This window comes from Sebastes umbrosus, chromosome 10 (assembly GCF_015220745.1).
Source record: "Sebastes umbrosus isolate fSebUmb1 chromosome 10, fSebUmb1.pri, whole genome shotgun sequence".
NCBI classification, from domain to species: domain Eukaryota; kingdom Metazoa; phylum Chordata; class Actinopteri; order Perciformes; family Sebastidae; genus Sebastes; species Sebastes umbrosus.
This window is the reverse complement of record NC_051278.1, coordinates 23,204,529-23,230,941: the sequence shown is the minus strand read 5'-3', so window position 1 is coordinate 23,230,941 and position 26,413 is coordinate 23,204,529. Positions and strand designations below refer to the sequence as shown.

Genomic DNA, 26,413 nt, shown 5'->3' with positions numbered 1-26,413 from the left:
ACAGCGCTGCTCACTTGGGGAAGTGCTGTGGTGAAGAGCACAGCAGAGCATAAGAATCTAAAATCCACTTCAACACACTTCATAACGTTGCCTTCTTCACACTGTGGTTTGATAAACGTGACACTGCCTCCTAGTACGTATGGTACTTTACGTTTTCACCCAAACCTGTACATGAAAGCATGAAAGAAACACACGTGAAGGTGTCTGAACAACAACTGTGTATGTTCGCTTACGTGCAGCCCGGAGAAGCATAATTACAATTTATTAAAGCATTTAAATCCATATTATCATTCTTAACACTGGAAAGAGCTTTATGTGACCTGGAGGTTGGCAGCTGCCACCGTGTTTGAGACAAGCCTCACCAAGCACGTATACCTTCCTGGAAACTCGGCATTCCAGCGGGACAATAACACTGATTCACAGAGAGCAAAAACCCCAAAACAACAGTTAAAATCAGATAGGCTACTCATGAAATATGGTAAAATGATAAGAGCAGGCGAGTCATCCACAGAGGAAACAGTTTGACACTTTATCTTGTTAGAGAAGGCCATGAACTCCTTTGACAAAAAACCTAAAAAAAAAACCTGCCATATTTCAGGACAAATTGTTTTCTCCACTTTGTATTTTTCCCTTTGGAGCGATAATGCACCTTTTTCGTCATGGTAAACAATACATCATCCATTAACAGCCAGCATGAACCTATACACGCAGAGAAAATCTTCAGATCTTAAAGTGTGTCACCATCTTACTGTCTACTTCACTGCTGTTTTCACTGCCCATGGTTGACATCCTTTTTTGTGTCTGAGCTTCCTGCAACGCTCTCCTCTTTTTCCATTTGAATGGAGAAACAGCTGGATATCAAAAAGACTAACTGGGATGTCTTGTCATTCAGCTTTTTAACAATGCAGTGCTTGTGCATCTTTCTTTATTATAAGCATAACTATTCATAGGACCTTTCTTAGATTGAAAAACATACACAATAAATGTCTTTCAAGACTCTCACTCCAATGCTTCTTTCAGTTTAGTGAGGCAAATAATCACCAGACTGCTTGTTGAGTCTGAATCTGATAAGACAGCTACGGGTGCTATGCTTTTGAAGTTTGGTTCTCATGGTAAATGGTAAAATGGACTTGCATTTATATAGCGCTTTTCTAGTCTTCCGACCACTCAAAGCGCTTTAATTAAACTATGAAAACACTTATTGTAGGTTGTAGTTTCTTGTATTACTCATTCTATTTTCCACTTCCCTCCAAACAAGCTCATGTTTGTTGACAGACTCATGTTGTCTGAGGGGCAAGGGCGAAAAAAATGAAATAGGCACCAGCTGCATGCAGTGGGGAACCAGCAAGCAGAGAGTTTTCTAGCATGTAGGGCAGCCTATATGGCACTGTATAACGTTTTCTTATTTTTAAGGCTACCCTCGAGGGCACTTTATCATGTTTTATCTACCATAGGGCAGTGATTCTCAAGGTGGGGTCCAGGGACCCCCAGGGGTCCGTGGCACTCTGTCAAAGGGTCCACGAATTATTTAGCTATATATTAAAAAATTGTTCTGTATCATTAAAAAAAGTGCATATCTACAAATAGGGACCATTTGCACCAATAAAACAAACACCCACGTTAGCTTTGGGCCAATAGAAACTCTGATATGATTGTGACACACAGCAATAAGCTCATTACTTCAAAGTTGAAGCTCTTACTGACAGTCAGCTTTAGACTGGCAAATTTAAATGTCTGGATTTATTAGGACTATGCCAGTCTTGCTACTGTTCATTTTCCGAAAGCTTTTAAGAGCAATTACTTGAAAAGTACAAATGCTGTCAAGTTGAGCCCAAAGGCAATTTGAATAAAATGACCCTCTGATTAAAAGTATGTAAGTGGTATTAACATGATTCAAACTGAAATGTGTCTGGGTCTGAAGTATTTAGGTTTTTAAAGATAACAAATGGCTCCTATGGCATCTAAGAATACAAATGGTAGTAAGCAATTGGTGTTAGGATTAAGAGGGGATCCTTGGAAAATGTTCTCCCCTGTAAGGGATCCTTTTTCTCTACTGCAAGGCTTTATCATGTTTTATCAACCATAGGGACATCCAATAGGGCACTTCATTATGTTTTCTCCACTGGAAGGGCACACAAGAGTGCACTTTATCACGTTTTCTCCATTTAAGGGGTCCCTAGAGGGAAATTTATCATGTTTTCTCTACAGGAAGGGCATTATCTACCATAGGGGCATCTAAGAGGGCACTTTTGCTGTGTTTCTTTCGAATGTGGGGGCACCAAAGGGCGGTCTCATGATTTCTCTCAGGAAAAAGGGAACCCCTGATGCTTGTTTACCATAGCAACTGTAAAAACATTTCATGAACTGAGTATAGCTGGAATAATTTTTGTAGCGTTAATTTAGCCTTGAAAAGTCTATAACGACTATAATTATTGAACTCAATTCGCTGCAAGTATTAAGAACATTGAGAATCGACTGAGCCAAACAAATATGTGCCAAACTAATTAGTGAACTGTGAGCGGTGTTGAGATGATGATTGGACTTGTCACTCCCAAAGGCCGTGAGCCCTTATTACAACCTATTAAACCTGGAAGTAATAGATAGAGAATGGATGATGAATAGTTTAGAGGAACATTGCCAATGGTTGCCATGTTTTTTCCAGTTCAAAAGACAACATTTCGTTTCAGGAGGAAAAAACAAAGTAAGTCTCTGCAGTGACGTATAGATAGAAATAGATGCATGCATGTGTGTATCAATACAGATAATAGCTGCTCTTTTCAAAAGGAAATAAGACACAGAACTTCGTTAGGTGCAATGAAGGGCGGTCTAAGGTTTAATAACAGCAGGTAACAGCAGGTAGCAAAAACTTTACGCTCGACTATGGACAAGCTAATAATTTCCTCTGGATGGCCATGTAATTAATCCCTGAGAGAGGTGAGTGGTTGGAGCACAGTGCTGTTTTGGATGACTCACTGACTGCAGGCTGAGGGAATTGCTAGGAAATTAAGTAATCCAATTATTTAATTATTAGAATTCCACTAATGGTCCTTTTATCCCTTTTAAAGAAATTGCTATTCAGAAGTTCATATGAATCTATCCACACATGCCAACACATGGTCCAGCTCATTTCCTGCTTGTGTGTCCAGTAAGGCCTGCTTTATCACACTTCTTTATTACAGTAGCTCCACATTCACTTGTGATTCACCCCACATGTTCTATTCAAATCATATTCAAATAGCAATGCCCACAGGCAAATGCATGCCCTCTCATTGGGCAGTTGATCTGATAACAAGGTACAGTACATTTACATTTCACCGAGCCATTACAACAGCTGTTTGCTGTCCTGTCTAAAGGCAAAATAAAAACACAATAAGAGGGAAGATCTGAAAAATTCAAATGTATTAAATACTGCATGTATAATGTTAACTGCCATTGGGGTTTATCAGAGTCAATGTACACCAGCTTGTCTTCTCTCCCTGAGGTGGTGTAGCTGTGTTAATGGCTGATCATTTGAATGCACACCGCGAGGCATTCGGGACAGACGGACGGAGCAGACTTCCCTCTGGCTCAAAATCAGATGCGATTCTGGCTGCGTTCCAAATCAAAAAAAAGCTGCTGTCTTTTAGGGTTGACTTTATCTCACACTGGTGCTGAAGACTTCACAGATAAAAAGTCGACGCGAATGTGCTCCCGCTAACCTTCTAACAGGAGTGATTTAAATAATCCTCTATGATCTGAAGGATATCTGACCAAATTAAAAGTTATTTTCTATTAAGAGATCTGTCTTTTAGACTGAACCTGATGGCTACGATTAACACGGTTAGATTAAAGATAAAGGCATCTTTGTAATGAGTCTACTCAAATGTGCTTCTGTAAGCCACAAGTGACGCAATGTTGTTATTACAAATAAGTTAGAATAAAAGGACATTTGTTTATTTCCACGCGGAGTCTTTCACACCGAGACCATGAGTCTGCGTCTATAAATAAAGTTGACTTTTAGGGGTCAGGCGCAGGATACGGTTTAATTCTTCCTCCTCTTCTTTCATTGATAGTTTTTATGTATTTCAAGCAGCACAAAATGTACATAAAGAAACAGGATGTGGGGGAGTTCAAAATCCCAAGAGGATATCATATAACCACCATCCCATCTTGATGGACCTTGTTCTTCCGCCACTGCTGAGGGGTCCGATTACCCGATCCTATCCCGATCTATTAGAGCAATGGAGGAACACACTGATAGTAGGTCAAGCAGAACATTGTTGCATCCTGCTCCCACTGGCAAAAAATGGGATCAGGAACAACTGAAGGTTTTAGGTAGTAGAGCGCTGAAGTTCAGTTCAGGTCAGCAATGATATCTGTGAGAAAAACAGTCACGTTCTGTCTGACAGTTTGAAGGGTTTTGTGGAAGAAAGCCATGGGAGAAAGGAGACTGACGCTGAAAGCTCTTTTTGGTCGAGCGTGGGATCTATTCATCAGGGACTAGAATGGTTCAGAAAATTCTAGGGTTTCAAAGAAATCGCCATCTGCTTTTTTATTTCTTAAAAAAAAGACATGATGTTTGAAAGATCTCATAAATTGCAGCCCATTCAAAAATTTGGCATAAATAGGCCTGAAGTGATAGCCTTTATTCTGCATCCGCTCTGAGCAGTTATTTGCTTTTTCACCTTGTATTTCAAAGAACACAATGTGACCCCTCAAAAAAACACTTTCAGCAGAACAAATATTCATAGCTGCCCAGTCGTGAAAAATGGCACACATGAATCAAACACCGTGGGCCGACATCATTAAATGAAATGAAATAAATAGATCTCAAGATGAATGCAGCGGCTTTGCTTCACAGTCAGATATTCAAAAGGGGCAGGATGTCAAAATGGTTTGCGTTTGAGGCTAATGCATAGCTTATTAAATTAATCCATTCAAAAAAAGGAAATTGGCTATTCTTCCCGATCACAGAACTGTGACCGCGGTTCAATAATGAGAACCAGCTGTTCTGCAGCATCCAAGCACAAAGCATGCATTATTTTTCTCTCCGTTTAAAAACAAAACAAACCCCCGAGTTTAAGAAAATACGGATGTAAGCTGAGGCCAACAGCAAGAGCAAACATAAAGAGAAAGGGAGAGAAAGAGAGTAAGAGCACTGTTGTGTTATTAATCAGGGAGGGCGGCTCAGAATGGGAGAGACTTGTATTAAGTTTAAAGCGCCGCAATACTGAAAATGACAAACACTGAGTGTTGTTTTTTCAGAGGATCCCTGTGTGTATAAGTGCAGGTTGAAAGAATACAAGCAGCAGGATGATGCATGGCTGGTGAGACCGCCAGCATGAGAGGTTTGTTGTCTTCGCCTTGTGGAATGCAAATGTTGAGATACTTATTGAGATACTTTCAGAAAGCTAGTGGGTTACCGCTGTACCTGTCACCCAGAGGTGTTGGCAGCAGCAGCAGGGTGCAACTCTGCCGTCACTGCTAACAGCTACTGTACACCCGATCCTACTAACAACCTGCACCATACCCTGTAGGCTGCTGCTACAGTAACCTTCTCTATAAGGTTGTGCCTTAAAGGGATAGTTCGGGTGTTTTGAAGTGGGGGTTGTATGAGGTACTTATTCATAGTAGGTGTATTACTTACGCCCGCAGCATCGAGAAACAGACAGGAGCAAAGCAATACAGTGTTGTGGACGGGGACGGCAGAAAAATTTATTTTAGCCACCTTAAAGAAAGGCTCACCTAAAGAAATCGACATCTGTTTTAGTATAGACTATATTTAGAATATTTTCCGATGGCAAACTGAACTGAAAGTGAAACTTATCTGTACTGTTTTTGTCATCTGAGCCTGCTGGCTTTGGAGAGAGCATTGATAAGTTTCACTTTTTGTTCAGTTCCTCGTCGGAAAGGAGAAAAAAAAGGCCATCTGACGGCAAGATAAAGCAGTGAAAATATTCTAAATATAGCATACACTTACACTGAGATCAATTTGTTTAGGTGAGCCTTTCTTTTAGGTTGCTAAAATACATTTTTCTGCCGTCCCCGTCCACAGCACTGTATTGCTTTGCTCCGGTGTCGGTACTCCTGTCTGTTTCTCCAAGCTGGAGGCACGCCAACCATCACTATCCCTTTAAAAGTATTGAGAATGGTTAGCTGTATAACACAATTAATATAGCCATTTTAGCTAACTAATATACTATTGGCACTGATCAGAGAATCCAACTTTGAGGTAGTTACTCTAAAATCGTTTTTGTTAATTGACTCAGTTGACAGTTTATTAAGTACACCTAGCCAAAACTAATGCAGTCTAATGCAACAGTCCTGCTGTATAGCATTATACTGACAGGTGTTTATTAGGGCTGTCAAAGTTAACGTGATAATAACGTGTTAACGCAAATTTGCGAAAAAATAGAAAAAAAATAGAAAACCTAGGGAATCCATTGGTTTTTATGCTAAATGCAGTACCTGTGAGGGTTTCTGGACAATATTTGTCATTGTTTTGTGTTAAATGATTTCCAATAATAAATATATACATGATATATATACATATATATTTGCATAAAACAGGCGTATCTGCCCACTCCCATGTTGATAAAAGTATTAATTACTTGACAAATCTCCCTTTAAGGTACATTTTGAACAGATGAAAAATGTGCGATTAATCGCGATTAAATAATTTAATCGATTGACAGCCCTAGTCTTTTATATATTTTTTTACTCCATTTATATCAATGAAGAAATGCTAAATAACACCTCTCTGTATAATTATGCACTACAGTTCTACAACACCATAAACTACAGCCTCCAAAATGACCATACACTTGAATGAATATGTTTTATTATCCAGTCAGGGCTAATAAACTATGATATTAGTTGGCTAAAATTGCTATATTAACTGTGTTATACTGCTAACCGTTCTCTAAACTTTAAACTACAACCCGCTCTATTAAGCTACATGATGATGTGGTTGGAGTAGGTGGATAGCTGCAGCCTATAAACATAAAGACAGCTGGATGTTTGCCCCGAGTCCTCCATCCCTGTTCCATAGAGCGGCACGTCTGCATCATCTCCAAAATAAAAAATACCCTTGTTGACTCTCATCAGCTTTCTGTCAACAAAGTTGTGGAGCAGTCTGTGCAGCCTTCTGCAGCTTCAGGAATCGGAAGATGGAGGAGGGAGATTACACTCCCCGTACTGTGCAGCTGAAATCCACTAATGTTGCAAGAAATGTTGCCAAAACATTTCAACTTCTGCTGCCCTGAACACGAGCACGATCAAGGTGCTTTGGAAATCTCATTGGTCGTTGTTGTTAGCGTTGCACGGCATACCGATATTAGACAGGTATTGCGATACAATACCGGTACGATACCCCGTTTTATTAGTACCGATACTAGAATGAATGTGTTTTAATATGAGCCGCGAGTTACAACGATGTGCAACCGCGGGGCCGTGTGTGTCTGCAGCACGTTTTACAGGACGGCATCAGGATTGCGATCCCGCGGGAGCAGGCAGTTATAACTTTGCTGTCAAAAATATACTGTAGTGATAACCAGAAGGATGGAGTCAACAAATGAAGTTGAAAAGATGATTAAAGTAGGTCATGAACTGCTCACCGGCTGCACAGTCCCGCTCTGAGCTGGTGTCTGTGTCAGCCAGAACTCCCTTAAAAAAAACGAGGAAATAACAGCGCGGCTCTAATTACCGATCAAATGCACCGATAACATTAGATACTCTATCTTTTCTGAATCTGTCCAAGCATCTCCTGTAATTCAGCAAACACATAATCCACCAAAGAGAACATGTTAAAGTATTATTTTCACGTGTGTCTCTGTAACGTGAAACGGACGGAGAGGAAAAGTGACAGTGAATCTTCTCTCACTTCAACAAAACACAGTACTGTCTACAGTTATTGTGGTGTCTTCCTGATTTTAGCAGCTTTTCTCTCATCAACTTCTTACAGATCTTCATCTGAATTTATTATCGTTTTGTGTGGTTTTGTTTTGAAAGCCTTTCGTCGTCTTCCGTGCTGCAGTACCACTCTCAGCCTTAACTGTTACTAATACGCTGTTTTACCAAAAAAAGCCTTATTAAATGCTGTTTAATTAGTGATATCAGAATCAGAAATACTTTATTGACCCCCGGGGGAAATTACAGTTGTTCCATTTTAGAATAAAAATATATATAAACATAAATAAATTATAAGAAAATAGAAATAAGAATACAGATGACGTGTGCATTATCAAATATAAATGCAAAAAATAAATGCAAATATAAAGTTTACAATCAAAGAAATTACATAAACTCAAGTATAAGGGACATCAGATTACTGCATACCTTAATGAATAAATGTTTATATTTAAACATTTTTAATAATAAAAAAATAATTTCAAGTTCCATATTCTGTCATCTATTATTCCATTACTTGTCCTGACGTTTTCGATTTTTGCCGTGGTATGGAGATATTTAGGCAGGGTATCGTATCAAAGTCAGAATTATGGTATCGTGACAACACTAGCTGTCGTGGTCATGTCAGTTGTTTTCTCTCAAAGCTTCCCTCAAAGTGCCGAGTAGATTCAGGATTCAAAATAAAGCCCAGTCAAACATTTGCTGACTGACTAGTGTTGCACAACTTTCATCTGTTAGGGCTGGAGTGCACTCAGTTCCCTTTCATTTGTTTTGTGCCACCATTCCTTCTAAATTGACGAAGGCAGCAGACAGTTGTGTTTATATGCACTTCACTACGGGTTGGCTGTTAGTGCAAACTAGCTGACGTCTAACACTCTTATGCGTATGCCATTTTTATTACACGAGCAACAGAAGGAAAAGAAAATAAGCTTTGAGAAGGCATGTGGGGTGAGAGATGTAAGAAGGCAGAGAGAAAGAGAGAGAAACAGAGGGACGGCAGGGGAGGAAGATGCAGGAAGACGAGCACGGACACCTGATGCTATAGGTGAGCACATGCTGAACATCCTATCATTGAGATGAGAGCACTTCACATATTTTTCAGTTCAACTGAGGCGCCCTCACGCAGGGCTCCCCGCCGTCAGCACAGTGGGAAATTGCACTGCGGTTTCTGTACAAGTGATTTGCGAGACCTAAAGACACAAAAAGTGTGCCGTCAACGGGATGCGGGGGCCAGCTGGTTTCATCCTTTTTACATAATTTTACCTCGGAGACAGCAAGAAGACATCGTAGTGTCACATATCTACTTTTAGAGCCCTCGAGCCTCACGCTGAAGGTTACTTCCATTCAGTGAGAGTATCAGGACATGTGAGTTGAGACACGACAGTTAAATTTCCTTGTCTGGAACCCCTCTATCTTTTTTCATTAAAGCATTATAATAGTCCTGGTTCCCTCCCTGCTACTCTCCTAGTCATCAAACTCCGATTATTGCTTTTGTGTTGACAAGCTGATTGATCGCCTGAGCAGGGGGCAGTGAAAATGATCATTTCATATTCACAGACCAAATCACAGCGTTGTAATTAGCGGTTAGCGTCCATGCCATGTGCACATACTGTAGCTTTCCTTTTATGCAGACCAGACTTAATTAGACAGCATCAACATCAGAATACAAATTAATGTGGCATCTGAAGTACTACAATAATGGGCCTCTCTCATTTCTGCAGCCTTCTCTCATTTCAGTAGCCCGCTGTATCACGACAGACATGAGAAGGCATTCACAGGGAAATTTGGATTCCCTGTCAGTGTCGTCACATTGAGTATTTCCATGCTTAAACACACATACACACGACACAAGAGTCTAGTCACGCTAGTGGCTCTGTGAGGCTCTACTGAGGCACAGCTTTGAGCTAACATGCTGATGTTTAGCAGGTATAATTAGAGACAGTTAAGAAATAAGACGGTGCACTGACAGTCAGTTGACAGTTTCCTGTATCTGTGTCATGTTGGTTTTGCCATTGCCCCGGCCCTAATATGTTTTCACGAGAAGTGAACGTGAACACATATTATGACTGATTCTTTTGCCCCATAGTCACCAAAGTAAATATTGGACCCATTTTTCACAATCCACATATCTTCCAAACATTCTGACACTAAAACAGCATTTTTTTCAGGAGAAAATGAACTTTGTTCGAGACCATTTTCTGTTTCAGCAACACACTCTAGTGATATCTGGCAACTAATGTTCGCTACCACCCTAGCTAACTAATTTTTGTAATGCTAAATATGGCTGTTAAATGAGTAAATATCTAATATTAGATTAGCAAAAGGAAATATAAATACATTTATGCAAATACAATCCAATCTGCATTCATCCATCAACACAACATTCACAACACTTCCAAACGAGGTGGGGGGGAGTCGAACATGCCATGACCACGCCCACTTCGGAGACAGGAAGCATATACCATTTAAAACCATTGGCAGAGCTTGTAATGTGTCATATTTGTTATAGAGTATCTTTGGTATAATGTTGCATCCTAGTTTAGCAGGTTAGCACATTCTAATTAACACAAAGTAAAGCAGAGGCTGATGGGAATGATATTAGTTTTGTAGGGATTTGGGCATAAACCAAAGTTTTGGGCAAATTACAATTTTTGACCTGAAATTCAAGGGACCTTGAAAATCCTATTTTACACTGGACTGGGTTGAAATTTGTATAGAACATCCAAGAAACTCTAAGGATATTTTGCAACATGTATTCACGCAAATAGATGTTCTTTAATTTTCGAAAAATAATATCTCCATTAGTTTTCTTTTTTTTTTTGCAACCAAATTTTGATTCTGTGTAGTATTAATACAAGTTCCATCACATCTACAGGTTATTTGGTCCTGCATACAAAATTGAGTGTCACAGATAAATGACTTGCTAAACATAGCTTTGGAGCAGCTCAATAGGTATCACACAGAAATAGAAAACCTTGAAGTCAACATAGTACAAATACCTACCTATGAAATAAAACCACTGAAAAGTAAAAGATAAGTACGAAAAATTAGCTATTTTCAAAATCAATTGATTAAAGAGTAATATAGCATCTTACTATGTATAAAAAATATGCAGTCAAAATATCTTAATCATTTTCTTTTTTTTCAGCTACGAAGCTATATTTAGCAAAATGTATTCAAGAAAATCCATGACATGAACTGGGAGGTCTTGGTGAGTTGGTGGAATTGACCCACAGTTATCATAGTTCATCCTGAGGCGGACATGAATGTGTGCACCCAATTTCATAGCAATCCATCAAATAGTCGCTGAGATATTTCAATCTGAATCAAAGTGGTGGACAACAGGCGGACACTGCCATCCGTAGAGCCATGTCGTGTGCTGGAAAGTATGTCCTACTCCATTTTTTCCCCACGGCTATTTAAAGATTGCATGCTGCTCGATGGGCTGAGAATTGTTAATAATGTCAAAAATACTTTGCTATATCAAGCTTAAAACAGGGCTGTTTTTCTTGTTTTGGAAAAACTTATATAATTAAGATACGACAGCGATATAGTCCTGCATCTGCGTACACCAACACTGCGTAACACACACATACACACAGTCACAGAAGTCAGATTATAACAGTAAATTGTACTTCTTTGCACAAACCAATATGTGAGAATTCCCCTGCTGTAGTGGAGGGCATTTGGCGAAGGCAATCAAAGTTCAAACAGAGATCAAAGAGATGGATTTTAACACAGTAGACTCAATAAAGAAGTCTGCAGTGAGAGAAGAGTAATTTAAAAGAAACCCTTTTCTCAAAGTCTCCTGTAAACTTTGGCTCCAGTGACATTGATTGATGAAACTGGCTTTTCCAAGCTCACTGTATTCCAGTTGTCACAATAAAAGCCACAAACAATGACCAACCTTCAAGGTTTGACATCATTACACTATCCTCAGGTGACTAGGGATGGGACCATATAGGATTATATCACAGATTGCTAAAGTTAATCGTGGTGAATTTTCATCATCAGGATAATCGTGAATATTATCCTGATGAGTATGTGACAAGTTGGGATGAGAACGTGTTGGACAGCGATGTAATCTGGTCGCTACATTTTTGATAATGTCCCGACCTCACCTGCGCGCTGTTATTGGCTGATACCCAGAAACTCACAGCAATATAAAAAGTAAAGAGAAAATACAGGCGAGGGCAGGGTCTCTGCAGATACAGACACCGCCACACACTTCTAGTGGGTCAGAAGTGAAGATTGAGAGGGAATATTTGAGACTATATATTGTTTTTTTAGGAAAATGCTACATAGTATAAAAAATATAAGAGTTATCATGTAAGAAAGAACAGATTCGCACTATTTCTTAAAATGTATCTGTTATTTATGAAGGGGGACCTTATGATTTATGATTTCTAGGGCTGTCAATCGATTAAAATATTTAATCACGATTAATCGCAAATGAATCGCACATTTTTTATCTGTTCAAAATGTACCTGAAAGAGAGATTTGTCAAGTATTTAATACTCTTATCAACATGAGAGTGGGCAAATATTAGAAATCAATTAACACAAAATAATGACAAATATTGTCCAGAAACCCTCACAGGTACTGCATTTAGCATAAAAAATATGTTCAAATCATAACATGGCAAACTGCAGCCCAACAGGCAACAACAGCTGTCAGTGTGTCAGTGTGCTGACTTGACTACGACTTGCCCCAAACTGCATGTGATTATCATAAAGTGGGCATGTCTGTAAAGGGGAGACTCGTGGGTACCCATAGAACCCATTTTCATTCGCATATTTTGAGGTCAGAGGTCAAGGGAACCCTTTGAAAATGGCCATGACAGTTTTTCCTCGCCAAAATTTAGCATGAGTTTGGAGCGTTATTTAACCTCCTTTGCGACAAGCTAGTATGACATGGTTGGTACCAATGGATTCCTTAGGTTTTCTAGTTTCATATAACTCTAGCTTTAAACTGAGCCTGCTGCAAACTCCATTAGAACTAACGCATTAAAGAAATTAGTTGCGTTTAAATGAATTTGTCCTAAATATTACCTTATTTAAGATTGTTTCTTTGTTTTCACATAAAAAATGTGTGTCCCATACAATACACATATTTAATTAACAAAACAATATCAAGGTAAAGTAATTCCAGTATGTTTTAGTGCCATTTTAAGAGTTTTAAGCATATTTTGATGATTATCGGGATAATATCGTGAATCGCAATTATTTTGGCCAGGATAATCGTGACATGACATGATGGCATCGTCCCATGCCTACAGGTAACAATGTTGTTTAGAGCCAGAGTGTGCAACATTTTCTTTATGTCTGCACCTATTTCACATACATGTAAACAGTACATGTGTGTGTGTGTCTACTGTGCATGTGCCAGTCTAAGAGTGAAGTGAGGAGATTCATCCGTCGCTGAAGCAGAGCATATTACTCGTGCCCTATCTTGTCTCCTCAGTGAGGAACCCCAAGCAAACACACAGCTTATCCAGCCACAGCAGACTCTCAGCATCACTCCAAGTCTATGGCCACCACCTCCCCACGCACACTCACATAAAAAACGTAGTCGATACAGTTCAGTTCATACCTATCTAAGTCTAAGCAAAGAGCGGAGCTTCAAACATTACATTTGCATATTTGCCTCATATGATGCTTGGGAGCTCTTTTTGTCTGTGTCTGCCTTTCCCTCCTTCCTCCTCCGCTCCTCTTATGTCACATTAACACACACACCGACACACACACAGACACGTCTTTCATCGTCTTTCCAGATGAGGAACTCTCAAAAGCGTCGTTAACCACAAAGGAGGGATGAAGGCTCAGGGATCATTCACGAATCACTCATTAATTCTTCCTCTGAGGTGTATTCATCGGCCTGAGTCGGGTGACACTGGGGATCAATTCTTATTCAGGGGTAAAAAAAAAATGAAGGCAATATCACACTTATCAGAAAAGAGGAAAAGACAGAAAAGAAAGGAGGTGAATAGGTAAGAAAGGCAGAGAATATAAAGAGGAAAGCAGAATGAAAATGAGGTGAGATGGACAGGTGGGTGGGTTAGCAGAGGCAAAGAAGAATAAGACAGTTGTGGAAAAGAAGAAGTGATGAGCATTGGAGGAAGATGGTGACAAGAGGACAGATTGGGGTCAAAGTCGGTAAAATGTGAGAGGAGTGATGGAGGGGAAACTCCGGTGCATGTCTCAGGTTTTGTGTTTTGTATTTTGAATTGATAACTTGAAACCGTCTGTGTGTGTGTTTGTGTGTGTGTGTGTGTGTTTGCAAGTGACAAAGAGAACAACTTAGAGAGGGCAAATGAGAAAAGACACTTGCCAGACAAAGAGTATTTTCACTTGGTGATCAGGGCAGACGGCGCACTGCTCAGCTGAGGTGAGATTATTAGTCTGCAACACACGCATGCACACCATTTGCACATAAATGACACATTAGCAGACGTTTCATTCTTCTTGATAGGGGTATTTCAGATCATTAGGCTATTGTATGTCAGCAAATGCAGGTGGAAGTTTACCCACCTTCTGGAAAACCAGCAAGCCAACAGAATTTGGTGTAGTATGTAGAAATCTGTCCGTATGTTTTCCTCTCTTTTCGCTGCTTTTCATACATAAAAAAAATCACGGGTGTTGTGCTGATCTATAGAGGCTTTGTATGTGGTTAAATCTCAGCTTTGAATTAGAAATCAAAATCGCAAAGATGCCAGATAGAAAAAAGTATTTTCCGCAGGCTCTTTCACGTTAATCAATTTTTCATGCCTCAACAGTTGAATAAAAAGAATTACACACGCACATACACATGCTGCAGGTCTATACATTTCTAAAAGTGTAAGTGAATTAATATCTGTTTCTCTGTGACATCTCAGGCGCAGCAACACAGAAAAATGTCATTACACTCCTGTTTTCATTTAATAACGTGCAACTTAGTCAATCTGATTTCTCTGCGCTTGCTTCTATTTCATCATAAAAAGGGGTCGACCACATTTAAGTTGACGGATACAAGGCTACCACCTGATCCCGACACAGTTACGTTAGACATGTGTGGGAGATAACTAGGGAGTGTGTTTAAATGTCATTCCAATTACAGACCCCTCACCTTTTCCCCAGATGACTCACTTAATAAATCTCATTAGAGTTCTCATGAGGGCCGATCGCCTTGAAGAACGCCAGCTATATGTGACTCAATCTCGTGGTCATAATGGTATTGAATGCCATGTTACGGAGAAACACGCACACACACACACAAAGTCAATCTTACATTCGATTTTAAGTCACAAGTAGTTGAAATTGAGTTCCCCAGAGAGGCTTTTTCAGCAGGCGTGGTGAGTGTGAGCCTCAGCAGTGGGTTAAGGTTCATTATTAAACTACAATTGGCTCCTGTATAGTGCTGTCAAGATACAATAGGCAACAGTTGTTGTATTGAATGTTGGCTACATGTTGTATTCTCTGGGGCCAATCAAACCAAAATCTGTGAGCCTCGGCATGTTATTTTCTTGAGCTGCATTAGTTAAGTTGCCAGGCAACAATGCGGTGCAGTGGGTTTGTGCACTCACGTTCCTGTAACCCAACGCATCCTCTATTTTCATATCAGCTTATTAACATGCAAATTTATCATATTAATCAGCCGATAGTTTATTAACAGCAGTAGATGCAGTAGTTGTAATGATACTACTAGAGAGGGCTTCTAATTTACATATCATGTCCCTTCACACCTACGATATGACACTCGGTCACACTCAGGTGCTCCTGTTGATTACATCTCTATAGTCTGCTCAAGACGAGAGAGGAGCCCATCTCCCTTTACTCTGCCTCGATGGCCAGTTAGCACAGAGGGCATCTCTCTGAGGACTCCAGCCTACAGCACAGTGAGAGGACGAGTTCTGCTGTCAGAGTCTCAGACAGAAACATTCATTCATTCGGTCTCTTACAGATTCTTGAGGAAATTGGCTCAGCGGCTAGACTGGTTGGTCTTTTGGCTGGCGGCCATTGTTAGGTTGAAGAACTAACATATTTTATACTAGGGCTGACGATTCCCTAATATATAAAGGCATATTAAGGTCATTGTAGGTAAAAAAAATTATAATAATTACAGAGTAATTAATATTCAGAGAAAAAACTCAGAATTTCTGTCAAGTCATAAATTTACGAGACAAAAACTTGGATATTCTTTGAAATTATAAAGTCATACATTTGCGAGAAAAAAACTTGGATATTCTCTGAAATTGAAGTGGAAAATTTACAAGAATAAAAACACAAATTTATGAGAAAAAAACTCAGATATTCTTTGACATTAAAGTGGTAAATTTACAAGAAAAACACTTGGATATTCTCTGAGATTGAAGTGGTAAATTTATGAGAAAAACACAATTTTATGAGAAAAACACTTGGATACTCTCTGAGATTATAAAGTCATACATTTGTGAGAAAACACTGCTGTAACGTGAGCCGCAGAATTCAAGATATATTATTATTATTATTATCATTATATATACATTATATATTATATATTGTTTTGTTTTTTCTCAGAATATTGCCCCCCTCCCCGGCTCCGTCATTTTCTGTTGTACTAATAAATATAAAAGCAAATAAAATAGTGAATGTTGTGGAGCTCTGGAGATCTGTTTTCATGTCAGGTTTTAATAACTCAGCCTGTAAGGTAGACTACAAGGTGACAGAGAGGTGATAAGGTGCCAGTGGAAGCTAAAGTGGATTATCACAGGATAAAATATGCCATGAAATAAAACTGTAAACAGACACCTGTGCCTCTCATTTCCCAAAATTGTTTATATTTGATTAGAGATGAATGTAAACAGATCAGTGTCGACGCTTACACACACAATCATGTCTCAGCGTCTTGAGTGTCATACCACATACTCCCCTTGTAGAGAGAAACTAGTACTGAGCCACAGTGGGTAAACAATGCCATTCATTGTTATTCAGAGGTATATCTCAGTAAAAGCAGCAGCAAAAGGAGAAATGACTGTCAGGAGTGGGCTCAGCGTAAGCCTCAAAACAGCACGTTGTTTGTTTCTGTCATATTCAGACTTTAAAGGATGCCATTTAAGCCTCACTTAACTTGAAGTTTTCTTGAAGAAATCTGTCAAAATATTCTATTTGCCTTGCCTAACAGCAGGTCAAATAAAATAATTGGGACTCTATCCAATTTGTGTACAAAAAGTGCCAAATCCTATGCGTATTCTCAAATCCCCTGAACACCTCCACCTGAATAAAATGGTCTACAGTGCATCAGTGGTTGCATTGAATATGGTTACCTGTCAAAGAACCTGTCAATGTGCTGTGAACGCTTGGGGTTTGGAGCTGACTCACACTGTAACATTACCATTCTTTCTCCTCACTTTTCAGTCCTCCCTCCCTGTAAACGTAGTAAAACTACGAAAATATACACATGAGGGCAGCTCGTTCTCCCTAAAGGTAATATCTCATATGCCTGCATCCTCCTGGCGAGGATTTTTTTTTTTCCCTGAATGCACTTGCTTCTCAAACGGAGTGAAAGATAAAAATGCAAAGAAGGAATCTTAAATGAACATTCAAAGTATTCATAAATAAATGCAGAGTTGGCAACAGGAAACCTAGCCAGGAGAGACCTCATACATCCTGTTATCATGATAGTTGCAGTTGCCAGAAGAGAAACTGTTCAGTTAAGTTTTCTTCTCCAAACTGTAGTTATGTGCAGACACAGTACAGCCCAGATTTATTTTACTCCTATATTAAGTACACCAATCATTAACCATTTCAAGGCTTATATCTAAACAACTGAAGCAATTCTTTTGAGCCATGTTTTGAACCACTGGTGGGACAAAATATGCCGTTTAAATATGTCAGCTTGGGCATGTGATGGACATTTTTCACTATTTTCTTGCATTTTGGAGACCAAATGGTCAATCCATTAACTGAGGAAAGAATAAGCAGATTAATCAATAATGTAAATAATCATTACTTGCAGCCCTTAACATAAATATTTTGTATCTGAAACCTAAAGCTAACCTTTAGATTTTGCATGTCGGTCACTTCCAATTACTCAATCTTAAATTAAACTTCAAATTACTGTTGTCAAAGTTAACATGATAATAATGCGGAAACGCAAATTTGTTTTAACGGCACTAATTTCTTTAACACATTAATGCAACTTGCGATGCAAAGGAGCCTAAATAACGCTCCAAACTTGCGCTAAATTTTGGCGAGGAAAAACTGGCATGGCCATTTTCAAAGGGGTCCCTTAACCTCTGACCTCAAGATATGTGAATGAAAATGGGTTCTATGGGTACCCACGAGTCTCCCCTTTACAGACATGCCCACTTTATGATAATCACATGCAGTTTGGGGCAAGTCATAGTCAAGTCAGCACACTGACACATTGACAGCTGTTGTTGCCTGTTGGGCTTGAGTTTGCCATGTTATGATTTGAGCATATTTTTAATGCTAAATGCAGTACCTGTGAGGGTTTCTGGACAATATTTGTCATTGATTTGTGTTGTTAATTGATTTCCAATAATAAATATATACATACATTTGCATAAAGCAGCATATTTGCCCACTCCCATGTTGATAAGAGTATTAAATACTTGACAAATCTCCCTTTAATGTTCATTTTGAACAGATAAAAAATGTGCGATGAATTTGTGACAGCCCTATTTCAAATAATGAGCTTATTCCGGTTAATAACACAAATCCATTTACTGTGAGTCATTTTTCAAAAAGTCCCCAGCTGACAGGTGCAACGATCACCATTTTTATTGCAAATTAGAGTAAACCGATCATGTGCACTTCATATTCACGTCCATTTGCATTTTTGGCCTAAGCCCAGTATTCCGTGTGTTTATGCCATCCAAACTAATCATAAAATCTCTGTTATCAAAGCTCAGGATTAGGCTCTTTTACACCTTTAACAAGCTTACTCGTAACATTGTCATCAACACTCCGTCTGCTACTGCAACATATTCACGACAGGTACAACCACAGCTACCTACACACTTTCATTCGATTAAGCTGAAGGACTATGAAGTAAATCAAAGGGGGTTTTACTGCCAAGGAAATACTTGATAGTAATTGGATGTGATTATACTAGTTATTATTATCATTAGCCACCTGTACGGGTCTTCGTGGATCCAATCAAAAGCCTCCCTCATCTCCATGGTAACGTTAGCTTTTGTCTCAGTTGCAATCAGTATTTTAAAGAGGACCGTCAGTTACGGCCCGGTGCATGCAACCAAAATACAACAAACATTCATTAAGGCAAGCCTCATCATAGTCGCGAGGCAGCGCCAGGATCCATTCTGCTTCTGCGGCTCCTGTTTTGTCTGATCTTTAATTATCAGGTGCATCTGCAACAAAAGCTAAGTGCGCTGAGGTTGGTTAAACAGGAAGGCTGTGATATTCTCTCAGATATCTGTGTAGTCTCTGTTATAGGGGAAAAATGAGTTATGCTCTCGCATTTTTAAAAAAGTAATGATGTAACGCACAATTATTCTGTTATTTGTATTGGTGTAGTTTACTTGTGCCTCGTATTGTTTCATGATGCATGATAAACGCTGTCAGCCCCGTGGCAAAATGTTAATGATTAGCCTGCCAAGTCTCACTAAGAAATGACACTAGTGGCTGAGCAGTGAACACTTCATTTGCTAGGAAAATGATGTACAATGTTGAGCAGACACGGCAGTATGTTTGACATGGCATGGCACACTCAGACATCCTGTCAGCATGCATCATAAAGTCACAGACTACGAAGGGCTTCCACAGACCTTGGCACAAAGTCGTCGACCCTTGGGCTGACGCTTTAACATTCGCTCTTTATGCAAAACAATTCAAGGTCAGTCGGGGTGAAACCTGCAGGCGAGGGACTTTCGAGAGACAGAGAAGCAGGGAGATGAACAGAGAGTGCAGTAGAAAAGACTTTGGGGCCGCAAGAGAGAGCTGACAATGTTCATTTAAGATAAATATATTAAGCCTGCCCTAAGGATTTGAAAGTGCTAAATGATTAACCAAACAGTTGATATTAGTGGCATATGACCACTGTTGAATTGAAGCTCTGTTTTCAATTACGCTACAGGTCTTTCCTCTATCGCTGTCAGAGAGGAAATCACAAAGCCCCTCAACAATTACTTCTCTTACAGATTTGCATCTTTTGTTTCTCTCTTTCTGTCGCGCTCAAGAGGAACCTAATCATCATGTCAGTGTGGCGCTTGTTCATTTGCGGCCTGGCATGACGAGCCACCTCTGGTACAATCGACTTCTCACAGCCCTCAACACAGGGAGGTATTCAATCTACTCAGTACATACAGAATGGGTGACAGGCGTTGAAGGACTTTTTAGACCGGCGGCTCAGCATCAGGAGGTTTCGTGTCCTTGCTTTCTGGGAAAACTGCGACCGTCCTGTTTTAATCCACAGCTCTCCTAACAGAACACGGGGGAGCAATAATCGAGAATGTGCTATCTAATTTCTTTCAATGGTTGTCAGTGAATTAAAGACACAAACACTGATTGTGTTTCAGAGCACAGTACTTCCCCTAATTCCAACGTTTCCTCTCAGGCGACTTTTGTACTGGCCACAGTTGTGTTTTGCATTTCATTTGCAACTATTCCAGTTACATGTTGGACTCTTTACATATCTGACTCTCTGTAGTCAACAGATAAGGGCAACAGATGACATCCTTTTTGCAACAGGGATCTGAACAGAAGTACTCAGATCCTTTACTGAAGTAAAAGTACAAATACCACGATGTAAAAGCACAGAAGTATTATCAGCGAAATGTACTTATGTCTGCAGGAAAATGGCTCCTGTGACTATTATGTGATCTACAGCCATTCTAACATCTCTGTCAAATGAAACATCCGGAAATGCTTAGTAGGCCTACAGCGGACGCTAGTGGGAATGTCATTAGCTTAGCAGGTTTTTGGTCATAATGTCAGTAGCATTTATCCTCTGGGCACCATGACTGTACACATTGTTATGTAGGGCTGGGTAATATGAAAATATATATTGTCAAAGAAATATAAAAATGTCTATCAGGGTCTTGTTCACGAGTGAGGGAAAAATGGAGCAGGAGATGGACAGGCGGTTTGGTGCAGCGTCTGCAGTTCTGCGGGCGCCATACCGGACTGTTGTGGTGAAAAGGGAGCTGTGCCGGAAGGCAAAGCTCACGATTTACCAGTCCGTCTACGTTCCAACCCTCACCTATGGTCATGAGCTTTGGGTAATGATCGAAGGAATGAGATTGCGGATACAAGCGGCCGATATGAGCTTCCTCCGTAGGGTGGCTGGGCTCAGCCTTAGAGATAGGGTGAAGAGCTCAGACATCCGGAGGGAGCTCGGAGTAGAGCCGCTGCTCCTTCGCATCGAAAGGGCCCAGCTGAGGTGGTTCGGGCATCTGATCAGGATGCCTCCCTTTGGAGGTTTTACAGGCACGTCCAGCGGGTAAGAGGCCCCGGGGTATAACCAGAACACGCTGGAGATATTACATAATCTCGTCTAGCCTGGGGACGCCTCGGGGTCCCCCAGGAAGAGCTGGAAAACGTTGCTGGGAAAAGGGACGTATGGAATTCCCTGCTTAGCCTGCTGCCCTCCGCGACCCGGCCCCGGATAAGCAGAAAGAGAATGGATGGATGTAAGGATCTATCATATATATTTTTCAATTATGTTTTTTATTGATCTAGAATACAGTGACCAGACATCCCAGTTTGTCTGAGATTGTCCCGGTTTCAAGCTGGATGCCGAATATCTGTAAAACACTAAAATGTCCCGATATTCAACATTCAAGAACAAATTGTCCCGTTTTTCACCAAAATTAAAATAATATTATACTTGTTTTCAGCGCTTACATAGACGCTTATCATGTTCTGTCCCACTTGTTATTACCTAACCCAATATAAAAACATAAACAATGCACCAAGCAATTTGTCGTTGTCAAGGCGGTCGCTAGGATGCTCGCGGCTCTTTCTGACTGAACTTGCCAGTAGGATTAGCGGTTAGCTGTCATGCCAAAGAGAAAGTCGGTCTTTTCTGAAGAACTCCAGGAGATTACTCCTTGCTTTGTAAAGTACCCGGCAACAAAAAGGCTACGTTCTGCACAATCTGTAAGAGCACATTTTTGGTCGCGCACGGTGGAAATGCTGATATGAAATATCATATTAAGTAATAAACAAGAAGCTGGCAGAGAATATGTCACAGTCGGCCATTTAGCTGGCAGCCTGCGCTTGTGCACACTGACAAATACTGTGTGTTTAGTTTTTAAAGGTATCTGACAATCAATAAATATGTTATATTAAAGAAATGCAATCCTTGTGTTTTGTATTTATTGGTGTTATTATACAGTTTTTAAATTGTTATTAAACTATGTTTTGGTGGATTTTGAGAGACAAAACTATTTTTCATCTGCTGAGGCGCTGTTCATGGTGTTGAAAGGTGCGCTCGGTAGCTGTACTAAGAGCTGAAATAACTGTCCCCCATCCTGATGAAAACGCCTATGGTGCGAGCATAAGTGCATACGTGTGCATGTGCATGAACGTGTGGTACACAGTTTGGCGGTTTAAAAATATGGTCACCCTAATCTAGAAACACATTTATACTTGTGTTATATCATACTTTATATAATTACACTTAACCATTTTCCTGATATTCATTTCAGCCACTTGACAAAACGCAATAAAAGATCCCTGCTGGTCTACTGACCAATATGAGTCATCTCCCTAATACAAAAACCTCTAAAGTCACGGTTCTAACACGCACCACAAAAGGTTTTTGAAATTCAGACCCAATGACTCACTAAAGACCAGAAGAAGATAGAAAGCAGCCATAACACTTCAGCTGGCATCCAAACACAGACACTGCCCGTCTCTGGAGCCCTTGCAAACGTGACGAATCCTACCTGCCTCTGCTTGTAGAGAGCCAAGTGCACAGTGTGTTTTTTATAGAATTATTGATTTGCGGTAGAATTAAACTACAAAAAAAGTCTATCTTAGTTTAGAAAAATAGCTTTCTCGTTATTTTGGTTGTACCTTCCCGCCAATCTATTCTTAGCAACGAATGGACAAATGGGGCATCCAATTGTCTTTCCAACTCAATAAACAAAAGTGGCCGACATGAAACAAAGGGGCACACAATCAATATCAGCATTCTTCCTAGTAAAATATTAACCTTTAAATGCCACTGTCTTCTATATACCAACCAACAAGATTCAAGCTTATGGCTTTTCAGTTTCTTTATTCTTGTTCTCTCTCTCGTTGTTCTGCCATGTTGTTTAGGCTTTGAGGAAAGTATTTCCACCTTGACACATTTTAAATCCATAATAGATCAGTTGCACTGCCCATGCAATTGTATGTGAGAGCCAAGTGCAAGTTAAGATTTTAGAGAGCAGTAATAGTCATCCATACGTTCTATATTTCCATATTTTAATCTGTATTAAGTCTGTGAATGTCCAAGTTCACCTCCACATAACGATCTGTGATATTGTGCAGGCATTGACGGAGGCTATTTTCCGTGAGGTCAAATCTATTGTCGGGGACGTTGGCTCTCTGAACATTTTATAGCAGGATCGCTTGTGACAAATCATGTAGCAAAAATGCCCTTTCACAAATCCCATCAATGTCAGGCAGGCAGAGTGGACGTTGTGCTGTTGTTCCTGTCATCAGAGCTCCCACACTCGGTTAAAATCGACGCTCATTTAAAAAAGAAAAAAGATGCAAAAACAAAACCCATGCTGAAACAATACCGCTAAAAAAGAATGAAATAGAAAGGATCACAGCATCACACGAAAATGAAATCAATGGGACACGAGTGAATCATACAGCATCACAAAGTGTAGTTTTGAATTTTAGTTCATCGCTCTGCTGAACCCCATCAATAATGCCCTTTCATTTCTTTCCTGTCATTGTCATGCTGGCGCTCTTAATGCTCACCAGACACAGCCCTGCAGAGCCACTTAAATCTGCTCAAAAGAATTAATTATATACATCTTGTTAGGGTAAGTCTACTCTTTCTACTTGTGGTTTTCACTTCATTGCAGGATAGACATTTTACCTCTGTACATGAGTGCTTTTACCTTCCATGACGTAGACCAGTGAGCCCACATCGCCCTCCTTAATGATACAGCTGTCCTTTCCATACTCCACAGGGTACATGCAGTCCACGATCTCTTGGATCTGCGACAGCTCCAGGTTCTTCATGAAGTCATTGTCCAAGATGGCCTCCTTGATCAGATCCTTAGACCTGGAGACAAGGTGAAACAAAATGAGACCATCACTGTGCAAACACAAGTTCATATGGCATTTAGGGATGCATCCATTCAACTTTTTCAGTCTCGATACCGATAGCGATACCTGGGTTTTGGGTATCGGCTGATACCAGTGTTTAATTAATAAGCTGTGTGCCTCAATGTGTGGAAGTGACTGGCATCCTTCTTTTATGTGTAAGGCAACATCCGGCTTGACTTAAACATCGCTTTCCTAACTTTGTAAAACAAAATGTAACAAATAAATACATAGATAACATAACATTAATTTAGTGAACTGTTCTTTATTATTAAAATAATAAATCGCACACCAACAACTTCAAAATGAACAGGTATTACAATTCATGTGTAAACCGTTTTAATGCAGCAACAAATTGATCAAAATTGAATTCCAGTATATAATGTGTGTAGTATACAATCATAGAATTGAATTTAATAGATCAGCCCCATTGTCACCAATATCCGATCCAGCTTTTTGAGTCAGTATCGGCCTGATATCCGATCCGGTATCGGTGCATACCTAATGGCATTGGTGTTTTTTTCATGGTAGAAAGGGATAATGAGACAGAATTAGAGAGACAAAGTATTACTAGAGAGTCTAAATGTATCAGACACACGCCTTGAGCTGAGATTAAAATATTCTCTAAAATCCAGTGAAGGATGTTGACCAGTTCAACAAGCAGGCATTTTAATTATTTCCAAGGAAATTAGAAATAAGGAAAAAAACATATTCTCATTTCAAAAACTGCAATGTGAAACCTTTTTGTTCCCTCCAAATGCTGCAACAAGTCGATAAGTAGCTAAATCCCTGCGTAATGGAAGCAAGTTGTTTCCATTCAGGGGTGCACTCCTGAAAGCCGAAAAGGCCTTCAGACTGCGCAGTCATTAGGGCATTCCACAGGTAAGTATTTTTTGCAATGACTATGCAAGGAAGGGACAAAATGTAATTAACTGTAAAGCTAATGTGCAGTCGTCAAGGTGCAGCTCCGTGCACAGAGCACTTTGTCAGGCTAAAAGGGGACATTATGTGAAATTATCAATTGGAACGAGGAGTACACATTAGATGCTATTTATGCACCATCAACGGAGGAGAGACATTTGTTCATAAGAGGTGTCCATGTGTTGACAACAGGTGAATGAGAGCCAGGCACAGCGAAGGTTGAAAACTTCAAAACAAGAGCCAAAGAAGTGTCAAAAGACGGGAGAGAAATCTGAAGCGGACTCCAAACTGTGGGTTAAGATCACTCATTCATCGAAACTTGTCATCACCGGAGTCAGAGTTGCGCGGCTGAGTGCTGCGTGGCCGGTTTTGACAGTGTGTCAGCTGGACGAATGAGGTTAATAATATGGATCAGGGTTAATCCAACAAGGAATCCCCTCCTGAAAAGCTAAACTTTTATACCCCTAAAAGCACTCTCAATCTCCTGCTAGAGAGTGCTGCTGGATTCAAAGGCACTGGTGAACCGCCTCTTGCCTTTCTGTGCTCTGTGCCCTTTTCAGAAACGGATTTCTGGGTGCTCTGTTGACGTTGATCACCTGAGGAGTTTAAAGCTAAAAGGGCAAATAACCTGCAAGGCATTTATGAAGCAGCGCTCCCACAACACACGCTTCTCCGCCGTGCTGCCAGCCCGCAGCAAAGTCCTACACACAAACCACACAGCTACACAAATATCAAGCTCTAAAACTTCAATGTCTGCCATGATACATAATCAGCAGTGCCCAGATTTTTTTTTACAGTTTTTCTCATTCGCTTTGGCTCAATTCTTAAATGAGAATTATTTTTTTCAAAACAATAACTTCAAATGTTCACAACAGATTTGAATTTATCATTCATTCAAGCGAATTGCACGTGTTTTGGCACAAAGAGTAAGGACAAAAAAGAACTTGCACATGTCTTATTGATCAAAACTGATGAGTAGATTCTTAGTGAGATTGTCGTCCTCTTCACAACTTGTAAACATTCTTTTATCCTTTGAGCAATCACATGCAAAACGATCCATTCAATTATCAAAATCTGTCAGTCACACATGTATTTTCCATAAATATCTATGCCGAGGAGGTACAATTTGTTGTTTTTTAACTGAACTACGGCAGGGTTGTTGTTGTTCTTTTGGCAAGGATGTCATTTAGTGGCAACATTTCTGTTCACTGTATATGACTTTACGTGAAAGTATAGTTTACACGTAACAGGTTAACAGGTAACATATTGTTACACGAATAAATTTACTGCATACATACAAATGTGCATATTCTTTTTCTGTGTAGCTACTACAG

At 39.9% G+C, this 26,413-nt stretch overlaps 1 protein-coding gene and 1 long non-coding RNA gene across 4 annotated transcripts in view; one reads left to right on the top strand and one right to left on the bottom strand.

The window, feature by feature from the left end:
- Positions 1-26,413, bottom strand: part of LOC119496000 (cGMP-dependent protein kinase 1) — a 114,103-nt gene that overhangs the window by 75,171 nt on the left and 12,519 nt on the right. For all 3 annotated transcript variants that reach the window (XM_037782996.1, XM_037782995.1, XM_037782997.1), the window contains exon 2: positions 23,951-24,117. In XM_037782996.1, coding sequence (XP_037638924.1) covers positions 23,951-24,117 — 167 coding nt within the window. The remainder of the gene's footprint in view (positions 1-23,950; positions 24,118-26,413) is intronic.
- LOC119496001 lies at positions 2,644-3,602 on the top strand. The gene is made up of 2 exons (XR_005208609.1): positions 2,644-2,934; positions 3,482-3,602. It is a non-coding gene; the product is annotated as an uncharacterized LOC119496001 (long non-coding RNA).